At 35.6% G+C, this 16,394-nt stretch overlaps 1 protein-coding gene across 1 annotated transcript in view; it reads right to left on the bottom strand.

Moving 5' to 3' along the window:
* The window catches only part of LOC107713651 (semaphorin-6B-like), a 149,959-nt gene that overhangs the window by 12,881 nt on the left and 120,684 nt on the right, over positions 1-16,394 (bottom strand). The window contains exons 11-14 of the mRNA XM_016519227.1: positions 7,996-8,127; positions 7,275-7,424; positions 5,726-5,905; positions 2,406-2,546 (exon numbers count right to left, since the gene is read on the bottom strand). Coding sequence (XP_016374713.1) covers positions 2,406-2,546; positions 5,726-5,905; positions 7,275-7,424; positions 7,996-8,127 — 603 coding nt within the window. The remainder of the gene's footprint in view (positions 1-2,405; positions 2,547-5,725; positions 5,906-7,274; positions 7,425-7,995; positions 8,128-16,394) is intronic.

Below are 16,394 nucleotides of genomic sequence, written 5' to 3'. Positions count from 1 at the left end.
TATATATATATATCTATGGTGTAGACAGCATCACTGATTATAATGAGTTCCATAGTATTTTGCCGCGCCGGGCCACTCGCGTCCGGCGTAGACACGGTGTAACATTGGTTTTGCTTTGTTTCACAGAACTAATCGTTGCCTGGGTTGCGTACGTATGTGTATCAAAAACAAATTTTGATGCAATAAATAGGGTATGATTTAAAAATGATCATCCCTCCAAAACAGAGAAAACATTCCTCACAAACATCTCCCCCCTTGGCTGTGGATGGTTCTCAACTGGTTTTGAAGCAAAACCAGTTGAGAACCACTACCTAACAGCACAAGTCAGGCGAAACTCTGGGAACTCTTGGTAAGATCCCAGGCTAAGTAACCTGTACGCGCTAATTAGACCCTGAACTCAGGTGGTAAACTTCCACCTCCAAATCCAGCTTACGTAACAGCCTCAAACTTGGCCCACTTCAACCGCAGCTGTAATTATTGAATTGGCAGAAAAGTTCAAGAGGTTCCTCGGATTTCAGATTGTTATTTTGCATCCTGATGAAATCTAAATCCCAGTCAGCGCAGTTGTGTGTGTTTCCCTCGCTCGACGTACGCACACCTGTGCGAGGGTTTGTTCAGGGAGTTGGCAGAACGTTCTGTTACCTGGAGAAAGGAATGCTTAAGACGTTTTCATATCCAGCCGTATCTGAATGCTAACCGGTGTTGTGTAAACAGTGTAAGCAATGGCTAAGAGGCCTTTGCAAATATGGAATCGCTTGAATGTATTTTGAAATTATGACATACTGTAATGGGATTTTTGGGAATATGGGAATATTTTGCATTCACTGTAAAATTTGGGCATCCTCTTGTCATTGAGATATGACAAATAGTACTTCTGGTTTAATTTCTTGCTGGCACTTGGCACACATTGGCACTCGCTTATTTGAGATTTTTAACCTTAACTGATTGTCATAAATGAAATTAGCAATGGAACAGGCCGGTTAAATATCTTCAGTGCAAAATTAGATTTTTGCAAATGCACTCAATCTTGAGTCTGACTCAAAAGTTCACAGAAAGGGCAGCAATTTGGCCACCCGTAGCGGCAACTTGAACCTACAGCCTTGCTGTACCAAATACACAGCCATCAATATCTGAAACAAATGAAGATACGTCAGCTAAATTTACTTGAATTGGTACAATAAATTGATCACTTATCAACAATAAAAACATCGTTCTTTGAACAGATCGACTGTGATTTGGAAATACACTGGGTGAGAATGCTGGCAAATTGAATTCAGATCAAGTATTTTACTAAAATCTAGCGTAGTGTTAGTTCTGGCAGGTCACGTTAGTCAAGCTCGCATCAGCTGACTCTCAGCTGATCCCCATCTACCTATGGAAATATGACACCTATCTAAGCATTCATATATAAGGTCCCTCAGTATTATCAGCAGTTTTCGCATTGCTCAATAGCTAATTACCCTCCTCCATCCCCAACTCCTCCTCTGTCAGTCAGGATTCAGCCTTCTGATTCTCCTTTGAATCAGACTAATTCTAAAATGTGTACATAAAATGATATAACTTTAACAATATCTGCAATACATTTATGTTGGTTCTGTTCTGTTTACCCTGGGGGGTTATTGCTGCTCTCCCTGCTCTTATCCATGCTAGGCATGCGCAGGGAGTTCTTGCCAAGAACAGAACCATACCGCCAATCCAAACTATATGCTAATTGTCAATCATATTTGAAGATAGTGGTCCTGACAGAAATGACTTTTTTTGAAGTTGCAAATAATAAAAGATTATTTGAGAATATTTTACAAGAAAATACTTCAGTCTTTCTACTTCAAATGTTCATGTTAAATTCAATGTGTTACTTGTGGTTTCTCTTTACTGTAATTATTTGTAAAATGTAATAAATTTTTTTCCAGTGTAGCAATTTCTGAGCGAACAAGTAAATCCTGCACATTGTTTCCATGCGTGTACCACCCATAGCAACACGGGCTGCTGGTGCAAGAGTCATTTGAGCGGCACATGGTGCTGCAGACGTACAAAGTGGATTGGAGAGACTTGAACTGGTGCAGATGGTACTGTACCACATCCCGCAAGACGAGAGAGAACGTCAGCAGATTCAATCGAAGCCTCTTCCATTAATCACGGCTGAATTACACCAGAACTTTACTGCTTCACAGGAAGAGACCGTTCCAAATGTGCCGTACGGGAGACGGGCCAGAAGGAGTGTGTGTGTGTGTGTGTGTGTGTATCTGAAGGAAATTGTAAAAGCTGGGTCACAGTAATTTCAAAGCCGCTGATGAAGCAGTGTGCGTTTGGGTGGCACAATTTACTTTAAGATGGAAAACGAGAGCGTGTGTGAATGAGAGTGTGTTTAATCAGTGTACAGACTGAAGGTGTGTGTGTGTTCTTACTTCATGCATCTGGAGTGCAGTTGGCAGCGTGCGACAGGCACTCGCACCACGCAGGAGTGGAAGGCCAGCAGGAGTGTGTGACTGGGTTTGTCCAGGGTCAGAGAGAGAGGCTGCCTCGCCTGCACAGAATCATCACCGCACCTACACACACACACACACACACATTGAAGTCATCAGTTCAAGCCCTTGTGCACTTTTACAACCAAACATTTCCTAGAACACGGATACACACACTCATTAAAACCCAACAGCTTCACATCAGCGTCTCCATGAGTCATGAACACATTAACATACAGTGTGACCACCCGCACTCAGCAGCGGGGCGGAGACATTCTACCTCATTTCAAATGCGAAGAGGTTAGCCAATCACTACAGAGGTTATTTATGTATAGAACATGCATTATATGTCATTTACATAGTCTTAAAGGTACAGTAACAAAATGGTGTCAAAGAGAGTGTAAACCTAAAGAGATTTTCCAAAAGACTAACAGGACGGAAAGTGAAACTGAGGACAAAATTATAGAATTAAAACAATATTCCCAAGAAAAGGAAGGAGGGATTTATTTAAAAAAAAAAAAATTTTAAACATCCACTCAAACTAAAGTAGTGAATTATTCAAAATTCACCATTTTATACTTAATTGTGATATTGTGATGAAGAAAGTTAACCAATATGATTTTCCATTTTTAAAATTTATAAAATAGCATATAATTAAAAAATTTAGATTTAGATTATTTGAACTATTTTGTATATAAATTTACTAGATTATGTTCAGGTAGTTTTTTTTAATGAATGAATGAATGAATGAAAGTAGTCTTTTATGCTCACATAGGCTGCATTTATTTGTTGAAAATACAGTAAAAACAGCAATATTGTGATATATTATTACAATTTACAGTAAAATAACTCTATCTGAATACATTTTAAAATTTGTAATTTATTCCTGTGATCAAAGCTGAATTTTCAGCATCACTACTCCAGTCTTCAGTGTCACATGATCCTTCAGAAACCATTCTAATATGCTGATTTGCTGCTCAAGAAACATTTATTTATGATTTGATTATTATCAGTGTTGATAATGTTTGATGATCAGAACAGCATTTCTTTGAAACATAATTTTTGCGAAACAATGTAAATGTCTTTGCTGTCACTTTAAATCAGTTTAATGTAAATAATTGCTGAATAAAAGTATAATAAATAATAAAACATAAATAAATAATGAACAGCTAATTTACGGACCAAGACTGCACTACCTATTCAATTTCTGACTTGTAATTTAGTAAATGCCACTTCCTGTCATTTAACTTTAACTTTTTGTGGGGTGTTGCCAACTTTCCAACTTGTGAACAATTTCTTGAATTCTGAATTTCGTCCAGCCTTGTTCTCGATCCAGTTTCCTCACTCTTTCTCTTCAGTAATCTCCTTTTCTCTTTCTACTGTCTGTGGCTATAAAAAAGTGGCAAACAGCCCAAAAAATACATACTAAAAGAGATTCAGTCAGAGTTGGTATGTTTCCAACACACATTAACTGTCAAGCTGCTAATAAGGTATTAAATTACCGCAACATCTCTATGACAACACCGGTGTAGCTACCTCAACAGTAGCTCTACAGATATCAGACATGTAATCTAAACACTGATAAATAGCTGGAAGACAAATGAGACATATTACAGGAAGTTGTGTGAGAGTTTTGGATGGCATCCAGAGAACACCTGAGGCAAGACAGAAGGTCAAGCAGACACAGTGATCTCTTTGTTTCAGGTGTGTGTGTGTTTCTCAGCGAGCGCTGTGTCCTGCTGAGAACCCTATCTCAACCGCCACACAACTCGCCTTCATCTCCCAGCATGCATCTCTCTGAACCTAACCGTTCTTCCTCCAGACAGGTATTGCCTTTCATCTTCAAAACCCCAGCCATGTTTTCATCCATCAGAGCACCACACACACACACACGCACACACACACACACACACACACACACAAAATAATCAGAAACCCCGTTGAATCGTTTTTCTTCCTTTTGAGGACATTTTCAGAGGCGCTGTGTGTTTGTTTGGTTGTTTGTGGATAAAAAGCATGGATTTATTTCTTCAGTTGCATTTGATACTGAATATCTTTTACTCTTTGACAGTGCTAAAAGTTTTAATCCAAGGCTAAACGTCAACAACAGTAAACAACTGTGGGAAATAAAAAAGGATTTTTGGAAATAAATGAAGTCTGGAAAACGATTAAAGGATGCTAAGGACAAAAACAACTTGATCTCCGCTCCTGACTTTTCAAAGACATACTCTGTGTCCGAATCCTGCAACAAGCTGCCTTATGAGAAAGCAGGGAGTCATCAATGCATGTCCAAAACCAATGTAACATTTTGTCTACTGAGATGCTTTTATCTTTTTGGAGGCAGCATAGATAGCTCTCTCTTGGGTTGTCATATTCTTAATTAAGGAAATTGTTTTGCAATACAATTTTTCTGAAGAGTTATGTTTAAATCTGCAAATGAGGCAATGTCTAATTAAATATGCACTAATTTGCATATAAGTCCAGAACTGAAATATGAACATTGGATGAAGCAAAGTTCAAAATTCATTTTGTTGACATATCAGAATGAAAGGTTTTTGCAAGATATCTCCTTTTATCACTCCATAAATCAGAAAACACTATCAACAATTAGAAATAAAATCACCATATTTAACATTTACAGCATTATTAAATTGGCTAACACTATTGGATACGAACTGAACTGAGCTGATGATGACTTCATTGTTTTCTATAGTGCCGCTTTACATTTACAGTTTTTGATCTTTACACAGTTATTGAACGGAACTGAATCAACACTGAACTGGCTTCAGCTGAACAATGACACTACTGTTTTTTTTTTCTTTTAGACCTGCTTTACAGCAGAATTGATCTCTGTTTGCATCTTTGAATCATTTTTCCCATTTATCCCAGCTGCTTTGAAACAATCTGATATATAAAGCGCTATGTAAATAATGGTGACTTGAGTTGATTTAATATTTATCAGGCAAATTATATAATAACAAACCCCTCTTCAGAAACCCTCAGAATATAGATACAAACTGTATGGTTTGGTGTATATACATGCTACTGAAGTGGAGGTTTTGGGAAAACAGCCTTTAAATGTGTATTGTAATTGAAGTCTACACATGCAAATTGATATAAATGTAAATGTATATTTTGGATGTTTTCTTTCCACTTCTCTGACAGAAGATGCAAAATACACCAACATCTCAAAACTGACCAGTGCCTGAAAAAACAACGGTTTTGCCTGTAGTGTGTGGTTAAAAAAAAAAAAATCCCTTCACCTTTCTGGGTTGTAGCCCTCCAGCTCTTCCAGAAAGGTATTGGTGTTGGAGTACGGGTTCTCCGGGCTGGGTGTGATGAGGAACTTGAGAACGGTTCCCCTAGTGGATCCGAGGAACACCACAGTCCGGTTGCGATGTGGGCCTGCCTCAGTGTCCACCACCATAGTGTTCAACTGGTACCTTAAAAGTGAGGGAAATAGAACAATATGCACACCATTACAGAAGCGTATTGCTTTTATAAAACTGTTGCAACATCAGTATGATGAAAGACAATAAAAGATAACTTTTCAGCCAAGAATCTATTTCATCATGTTAAATGTTTACAGTAGCCAAATAAAATGGGGCTTTAAAATCAACACAAAACTGCATTTGCAAGCCATTTTGCAACCATAATGTGATATATTTCCAAGAGAAACAGAATATCGAATAAGAAAAAACAATGTAACACTGTATTCTTTTCCCCACCCACATGGCCTATTTACAATTCTGATGAATAAAACAATCCTTTCAGAGGTAAACCAAGTTATTACAATTTGAATAAACTTTGCAAAGAGATATTTTCTTTAGAATAGCACTCACTGATGAATTGTGCACTGAAACATTAAGAAAGTAAATAGGGTTCATTTTGATCCGTTGAATTCAGCTGATGGTCACATTTTGTCATTTAATAGTTTCAAACATAAATCAGATTTTAGTGCTGCCGCTATCTGTTTTAAACCATTCTTGGTGTATTATTCTTAATACAGCTTATGAAATAATTAAAAAGGGATGTCAGAGATAAGATTTGTAAATACTCTCTCTGTCAAGACTTAAGAAGATTAGGTGTAAAAAGGCTTATTTGGATTAAAGTCAGCAAACACAGAGGAGTTTCACCAGCGTCTCTGACGGCTCACACGAAGCTTTTACTTTCTGTGTACTTTTACTTTGTTGTAATCGTAAAAAACCCCCCTGAGCTGACTATTTTTCAAGTCAGTGAAATCTTTATGAGGAGTAATTCACTAATGTTTATTCAAGATTAACATTCAGGCAAAATGGTCTGCTATTGAATATGAATCAAATGTACACCAGAGTACCACTCTCCTTTGTATCAATTTACCTCTAGTTATCTTGAAGCAACCCAGTGGCCATTTCAATCAAATTTTTAAAAGCGAGATGATTTATAGCTACATTTTCCTCCTTGCAGAGAAGCTTTGCTTCGAGCCTGAAGGCCTCAGGCAATTTATTCTCAGCAGAAGCACTTCTGGAGTTCAGATTTATATTTTAACTAAGGGTTTTTTTCCCCACTAACCTTGAGAGACACTATAGGAACGCTCTTAATAGGAATGCTCACAGAATGATGTCCTTTGAGTGTAGGTGCTGCTAACACTAACCACACTACAGCAGAGCTCGGACTTTGATTGCTGATATCTCAGCCAATTTCAGTTTAAGCAGACCTTGAGAATGACGTTTCACCTTTTCAACTCTCTGCAGCACACTTCATATAACAAGCATCTTGGGGTTTATTGATATTTTTCCACAACGCCTGTGTTGAGTAGTGTACTCATCTTACCGGACCATAGTCTTGACTATCCATGGTCTGTGTCCAAGCAAAGGAACCGCTTCATCCATCAGAGGATGAGTTTTGATGAAATTCAGCACTTCGTCGGGAAGGGTGTTGGAGGAGCTGAATCTCGAACCCTGGACAGCACATCCTCCAGGCCTAGGAAAGTAAAAGAAAGTAAAAGAACCACATTCATGATATAAATATCCAGAGATAGATAGATAGATGGATGGATGAACAGAATGACAGATAGAATGACGGATGGATAGATGCATAGATGGAATGATAGATCAATAGACGAATGGATGGATGAATAGAAAAGATGGATGGATGGATAGATGAATGGATGGATGAATAGAACGAAAGGTCCATAGATAGATAGATAGATAGATAGATAGATAGATAGATAGATACACAGACAGACGGATGGATAAATAGAATGACATAGAATGACAAATGGATGGATGGAATGATAGAACAAAAGATAGAGGAATGGATGGATGGACGATTGATCAATAGACATATGGATGGATGGATGATCAATAGATATATGGATGATTGGATGGATGGATGGATGGATAGATGGATAGAATGATAGATGGATGGATGGATGGATAGATGGATAGAATGATAGATAGATGGATGGATGGATAGATGGATAGAATGATAGATGGATGGATGGATGGATAGATGGATAGAATGATAGATGGATAGATGGATAGATAGATACCTGGGTTTAGGTACTAGTTCATCAGGTACAGGTGTCCATATGGATTCTGGTGATTTCTGCTCTTTGAATCTGCTCTCAAACACACGGGCCAGCTGCTGCATGTCAAACGCACACACCGCCGAGCCGGGGATGCTGGGTAGACACAGAGCAGCAAGAGGGTCAAGACACATCACTGATCCAATCCACACCTCAAACACACACACACTCACAGTCTGACACATTTTCACAAGCACACACACACTGTTACCCGAAGCCAAAGTGACAATGTCACAACAAGACCATTCGTTTTTCTGGAGCTGACAGACTAATCGACCAATCTGCCTCTGCTGCATCTCATTAGAGAGCGTCTCCACAGCCACTCACATCAGATTGATAAAAACTCAACTCAACGAGCTCACCACATTTACATACGGCTATTATATAGCACATAAGCATTATACATATAACAATACAACACATATATGGACTGCTTTTTTCGCCTTTTCGTTATGCTTTTGGTCACTATATGCTTTCAATGTATGAAAAAATATGAAAAACATCTTCTGAGTTTCATGAAAGAAAGTAAAACCTCTTTGAAAAGATATGAGGATGAATAGATGATGACAGTTTTATTTTTGGGGTGAATTCTTCCTTTTAAAAGCAAAATATTATAGCTTGATGCACATGAAACAAAAAGGAAATCATAGATCAGTCAGACACAGAAGGAAGCTGTAAAATGAACTGCCAGGATGGGCAAGTGTACAGCCCGATGGTGTGTGTGTGTGTGTGTGTGTTCTGGTCTGCAGGTGTTCACCATGTGTTCCAGAGCAGCTTGTCTCTCTCTCTCCTCCACTTCCAAGCAGTGGGAGGTCAGATGGACTGTTGAGGAAACTTGGATCCTCTTATCTGTCCAGATTTCAGCTTTTAGCAACAACAAGACAACAAATCTTATCCAAGGCTTGTTGTGAACTGAAGCCTTATGCAAAATATGAAAGGATCAATTCTGGTGTGCTTTGATGCATACACACGGAAATGAATACTTATAAACTACTGTTCAAATGTTTGGGGTGAATAAGAAATTAATTTTTATTCAGCAAGGATAAATTAAATGGATCAAAAGTGACAGTAAAGACATTTATAATTTTACAAATAAAATATTTTTTTATTTATTAGATAATCGTGAAAAAGTATCCGTTTCCACAAAAATATGAAACGGCACAATTGCTTTCAATATTGATAATAACAACCAAATCAGCATATTAGAATGATTTCTGAAGGATCATGTGACACTGAAGACTGGAGTAATGAAGCTCCATTCAGCTTTGCATCACAGAAGTAAATTACATTTTATAATATATATTAAAATATAAAACAGTTATTTTAAATTGTAATAATATTTCACAATATTACTGTGTTTACAGTATTTTTGATTAAATGCACCCTTGGTGAGCATAAGAGACTTCTCTTAAAAACTACAAAAAAAAAAAAAATCTCACCAACCCCAAACTTTTTGACCGGTAGTCCAAATAAAACTATTTTCAATTGTATTTTAAGTAAAATTATCTAAACATAATCTAGTAAAACTATATAAATAATTAGTAAAATTATATAAATTTAAATTTCTTAATATATTAGATGAAGTTTTATACATTTTAAAAGATGATAATCATTATCAGTTTTCTTTTTACACAATTAAGTTTATTATTATTAAAAAATAATAATAATTCCCCCTCTCCTTTTCTTGGAAATATTGTTTAGATTAAACGTATAAATGAATAAATGAATGAATAAATGAATGTAGGTTTTTACTTGTTCTCAATTTCAATTTCCATTCTATTATTATTTTGCTAAATCCCTTTCATTTTGTAAAAAATCCATGACATTTACCTCCAGGACATGTTATAATTTTTGTTGGGACAACAAACGTGTAAATATTAACAATGGGTTTGATTCTTGTGATGTTGTGTGAATTGTAAAACAGGAGCAGGCTGTTGGTCTGTGTCTGCGGTCACACATGGCCCCATCAGCTGCTCTCAGAACATGTGTGTTTGGAGCGCGGTGACAGATTTGGCGAGTTCTGGGTGGCGTCCCGCTGAAGCTGGAGAGAGAGGGCTTGTCGGCACCCCTCACCTGCATCTGAGCCAACACTGGACAACATTTGGCCAATGCTGGGTCAAAGATGAACCAAACCTCATGGTCCTTTATCTGAAATGACAGTGCTGTGGCAAATCCAAGCCCTCACACCTCCAACAAAACTCAAAAAGAGCCTCAAACAAAACAAACTTTATAGACTTAATCCAACAAACCCTGCAAACTTTGGTGAATCCACTGAATATTTCAACATAAAAAAAAAAAAAGCTGATCTAGCTGATCTTTCCGTCTGGTCATAGCTGGTTTAGCAGGCTGGTTTTAGAGGGGTTTTGAACACTTCTTTAGTTGGTCAGGCTGGGAGACCAGCTAACCAACCAGGCAAAACCAGATGAACACCAGCTTGACCAGCTTAAACCAGCTAAAACCAGCCAATCAGCATATGCAGGTTTTAGCTGTTTTTTCAGCAGGGAGGTTACTTTTAAACAAAATTTTGTTTTCTGGTGGTCTAAAATAAATATATTTCTTTCAACAGTGACTAAAAAGCATCAATAAAAGGTTAATAAAAAAAGTTAAATAAAAATTGTTATTTTACTCAATATTTTTGCATGCCATTTCATCTGTATTAGAGTACAGTGTTATTTTAGTATTTTATATACTATTAAACGCATGTATTACTTTGAATTAGGCTTTATTTGCATATTTAATTATATGTCCTTTTCTGAGTTAATAAAAAAAACTTTTATTAGTTTTTTATATTTCTATATAGCTTTCATTTATTTTTATTTCCATATTAAACGCATGTATTACTTTGAATTAGGCTTTATTTGCATATTTAATTATATGTCCTTTTCTGAGTTAATAAAAAAACTTTTATTAGTTTTTTATATTTCTATATAGCTTTCATTTATTTTTATTTCTGTTTTAGTTTTAGTAATTTTACTTCAACTTATCTCCGTTTCTAATTTAAGCTTAAGTTTTTCATATAATATTTATATTTTATCTTATTTTAATTACCAAAAATATGACTTTATTTCTTCTGTGGCACATAAAAGAAGATATTTTGAAGAATGTTTGTAACCAAACAGTTTTGGTTCTCATTAACTTCCGTTATATGAAAAAAAAAAAAAACTATGTCAAAATCAAAGAGAAACGAAGCAGTTTGTTAACCAACATTTTTCAAAATATATATTCCTTTGTGCTCCACAGTAAAAACAAAAGTCACAGAGGTTTGGAACGACATTATGGTGAATAGATGAAGACAGAATTTGAATTGTTGGGTGAACCATGCAGCAAGAAAGCTCACTTATATATAAATTAGTATATATAAATTGATTATACAAATTAACAAGTTATATATTTTTTTAATCAGACAATGAAAAGAATCATTTAGGGGAAATAATTTTGATGCAAGCTTGAATTTGAGACCATAGCTACATTATCCTGATGACAATGATGTGCAAATGAGTCCTTCCACCTTCCACACGGTGACTAAATAGAACTGAAGCAGATAAGACAGCTCCAGAGCAATCATCGCATTCGGATATGACGAGGTCTGCTCATTCAATTCTAATCATTCCATTTCTGCTCAATTCCACTCTAATATCCCCCACTAATAGATACACGGAAAATACGGGCTCTGATCTGTTACATATGGGCTATTGGTAATTGAAGGGCTTTGGGAATGAAGGGTCTCATTTGGAAAATTTGGAAAATGCGTGCAGATTGATGGACAGAGATGACGCAGTGGGCTTGGTGTTAATGGACTGATTTGGAGACGGGCCTGAGCCCGCCGCCTGCCGTGCTTATGGAGGACATCTGTGCCAAAGATTACACCAAATTAACAGAGATGTCACTGGATGGCACCTTCCTCTTCGTCTCTTTACTGCGCTTCCCTGAGAAGCACAACCTTATAATTACCTCAACTATTTAAAAAGAATAAATGGAAAAAGTGCCATTAGGGCACGGACACCTCTCTCATTTTACCTCAGCAGGTCACTAACAATGAAGGTGATTAAAAGAATAACGCAATGTTCCGTCACACTGTGGCTTCATTAGTAGTGTTTGCTGGTTATTGCTCATAATTAGAAGGATAGTTCAACCAAAAATGAAAACTCTGTCTTCATTTACTCTCCCTCATGTTGTTTTGAACCTGCATGACTTACTTTCTTCTGCAGAATACAAATGAAGATATCTTGATGAATGTTATTTTAAAAACATTACTGGATCCCATTGACTGGAATTCTATGGGGAAAACTTTTTTTTAATATGACCTTTTGTGTTTTCCACAAATAAAGAAAGTAAACATGTTTGTACACTACCTTTCAAAAGTTGTGCTGTCTTTAATTTTTTTAATTAAAAAATTTAAGAATACACAATTTTACATATTTTTGCATGCTATTTCATCTGTATTAGAGTACAGTGTTATTTTAGTATTTTTACATACTATTATAGTATTTACTACTTTTTTGAATTAGCTTTTATTTTCATATTTCCAGTTTTCCTTATAATTTTAGTTTTAGCAATTTTATTTAGTGAAGTTAATTTTATTTGATTTTTTTATTTTAGTATTGTATTGTATAATTACCAAAAATGATTTTAAAATAAAATAAAATAAAAATGATGCAGCAAAACTGTTTCCAACATTGCTAACAATCAGAAATATTTCTTGAGCAGCAAAGCAGCATATTAGAATGATTTCTGAAAGATCATATGACACTGACGACTGGAGTAATGATGAATTTGCATCACAGGAATAACTTACATTTTAAAATACATTCAAACAGAAAACGTTTCTTTTAAATTGTAATAATATTTCACAATATTACTTTATTTTATTGCAATTTGATCAAATAAATGCAGCCTTGTGAGCATAAGAGAAAAAAAAATCTTATGAAACTCCAAACTTTTCCTTCACAAAAGAGTTTTGTATGTGCGTTGCCATTGCAAAAACTGAGACGGGCAGACGGGGTCCGAATAGGAGCCATTTGGAGAACACCTCTTAAGCCAATAAGCTGTCAGAAGTTTGTGGCCTCCAACTCTAATCCAGCCAATGAGCTGTCAGATACAGTGATCTACAGCCTTGTAAACCTCAAGCTAGACAAACGAGCTCTACTTCCACCCTGTTCTCTCTGGCTCTCGGCCCTGGTCACCTATCGTCCACTACTTTAAAGGCTTTCTGGCGCCGTGCCGGTGTAACTGCCCAGCCCAGTGGGCTTGAGGTGAACGGGCCAAGATCACCTCATCACACAAAGCTCTGCGGCAAAGCCTCTCGCGGCCGTTTGAGACAGGACACCACGGGGTGCTGAGAAATGAGGACTAAACGAGAAAAATGGACATGGCGCAAAGCAGGAGGAGCCTCATGCTGTTTGTACTTTGGCATAAAAGCTCAGCCATAACTCTAGAGCGAGTAACACAGCCAGACCGCAGCACACAATAACTCTCCCTTCAGATGTTACTGCGAACTACTGTGAAAAATGAAGCATTTATGATATTTAAGGTAAGATACTTAAGAAACACATTTAAAACAACAGATAGCTTGGCTACAGTAAACAACTTAAGTTAAGCTAAAGAACTATATTACTTGCCAACTTTGTACTCTTTTGTACAATTGTATTTTTTATTCTGATTATTACTATTATTATTCCTATTTGAAAAATAATACTAATCATAACTATAATATCATTTGGATTATTATTATTATTATTAATAACAAGAACAACAATAATAATAATAAACTAGTCTTGCACCAAATCACACAGTTCATTAGCCTAATTGTAGGCTGCTGTTGATGGTTGCAAACAAACATACAAAATATTAATACATAAATATGTTCAATAATAACAATAACAACAACAATAATAATAATTTTTCACAAATAATATTATTTATTATCCTATGTATGGTTATATATTAACATATGGCTTATATATGGTCATATAATAATAATAAAAAAATAAAAAAAATCAAATAATATACAAAAATATTACTAAAGAAATCTGGCACTGTTCAATAACAACAACAATAATATGTGAATATATTACCATATGTATGGTTATATATTAATATATGGCTTATATATGGGTATTTAATAATAATAATAATAATAATAATAATAAAGTATTGAGAGACTGTTCAATACTACAACTTCGACTACTAATAAAAACAATCAGATTTAATATTTCTTGAGCCAAACAATATACTTTATTATCCTAACTGTAGTATGTTGATGGTTACCAAGTAAAATCTAAATATTAATACAGAAATCAGTTAATGTTGTATAAATAATAATAATAATAATAATAATAATAAAGTATTGAGAGACCATTCAATACTACAACTTCTACTACTAATAATAACAATCAGATTTAATTTTTCTTGAGCCAAACAATATACTTATTATACAATATACAATATAATAATAATAATAATTATTATTATTGTTGTTAATAATAGTAATAATAATAATTATTATTAAAAAGGCAGTATGCCAATCAAGGCTGTGCATTAGAGTGATTTGTTATATGGTTAAGAGAGATTACCTGAGGTAAAATCACTGTTATTGACAGCCAACTCGTGACTTATTGCGTTATTCTTCATTCACATGCAGAGAACAAAACATAAACCAAAAGCGGTCACAGTACACACATAAATAAGTGCATCTTTCACACGGTGAACACATTGTCCCTTCAAATGATGTTCAACTTCTCATTCATCTTTATCCCTTTCCTTTCTCAGCGGCTGTCCTATGATTTGCTCTTGAGAGCAGATACAACACCAAAAACATTCCCCTGGAAGCTGATGACGAAGCTCATTTTTATTCTAATCATTCGAACACAATGAGAGGTAATCTAGTGAAAATGGCCCTCATCATCCGCCTGATGGACTGCAGTATATCATGCTGAACACACACTCATCGTATGCTTACTCGCGGAGCCTGTAGACTAGTGAGGGCTCTTACAGTGTGTTACGAGCTCTCGGGACCCACACAGAGAGCTGACAGAACAACATTTGGGCTGGTTTTATGATGTACTTGACTGTTTATCCAGTTAGCTCAGCACAGAACAGAACAATTCATTCTCGTTCATAAGCCCGTGAGCTCAGATTATCGGCTGGTTGTTCTACAGTATCTTCTGCCATCTCTTTTCCTCTCTTTGTCGCCGTAGCCCTTTATTTTGAGTCTACAGTATGTCAATGTCGTTTCTCTATTGGGAGTTATTTCAAGCCCTGTTGTTTCAGGAGTCGCGCTGCGCCAAAGCGCAATTCAATGTTGAATTCAACGTCAAATCTTTCATTTTTTAGCTTGTTCCAGTGATCATTTATACTCCCAGGTATGCTGTGCCACTGTAAAACCGCTCTGTGATACGTCAAAGAGATATTTTACAGTTACTGCATGTGTCAATCATGGAGTATCTGGCACCCATTTCTAAATGTTATGCCACATTTGCTCGGAGGGGGTTCAGTTTCCACAGAGATATAAAATGTCAGTGTATAAACCTCCAGTGAGAAATCAGCCTGTGGCGGAACTGTGGTGATGGTAATACATGATACTTTGTGAGATAATCATTGTAAAATAATCAGCATAAAGAATCAACAAATGACTAGAATCAGTTAGGACTAATGTTGCATCACATAATTACTATGGTACTGTCCAATACCATATTAATACACACAACTGTTTTATAATGCTTTTGAAAGAAGTCTCTTTTGCTCAACAAGGCTGTATTTATTTGATTACAAAATACAGTAAAAACAGTAATATTGTGAAATATTATTACAATCTAAAAGAGCTGATTTCTGCTTGAATTTATGTTAAAATGCAATTTATTTCTGTGATGCCAAGCTAAATTTTCAGCATCATTACTCCAGTCTTCAGAAATCATTCTATGATGCTGATTTGCTGCTCAAGAAATATTTATTATTATCAATGTTGAAAACAGTTGTGCTTTTTAATATTTTTGTGGGAAAAAAAGCCCTAATTTTATTTTTCAGGACACTTTTATGAATAAAAAGTATAAAAAAAAATGTTGAAAAGAAAGTTACAATTGTGAATCGAAAGCATTTATTTGAAATTGAAATATTTTGTAAAATTCTAAATGTCTTTTTCTATCACTTTTAACTAATTTGATGCATCCTTGATAAATAAATGCATTAATTTATTTACAAAAACCAAAGAAACAAAACCCGTTTGAAAGGTACCATGGTACAAGTTTAGATAAAAGTGTCTGACAATTGCAGACATGTAAATAGTCCATGCAATATAAATAGTACTGTAAAGTATCTCATAGAATACCATGGTATTTCCATCATAATAGTGTCTAAAACAACTACTA

This window comes from Sinocyclocheilus rhinocerous, unplaced genomic scaffold, assembly GCF_001515625.1.
Source record: "Sinocyclocheilus rhinocerous isolate Xijiao unplaced genomic scaffold, SAMN03320098_v1.1 scaffold898, whole genome shotgun sequence".
NCBI classification, from domain to species: Eukaryota; Metazoa; Chordata; class Actinopteri; order Cypriniformes; family Cyprinidae; genus Sinocyclocheilus; species Sinocyclocheilus rhinocerous.
This window is presented reverse-complemented; position numbering and strand designations above follow the sequence as displayed.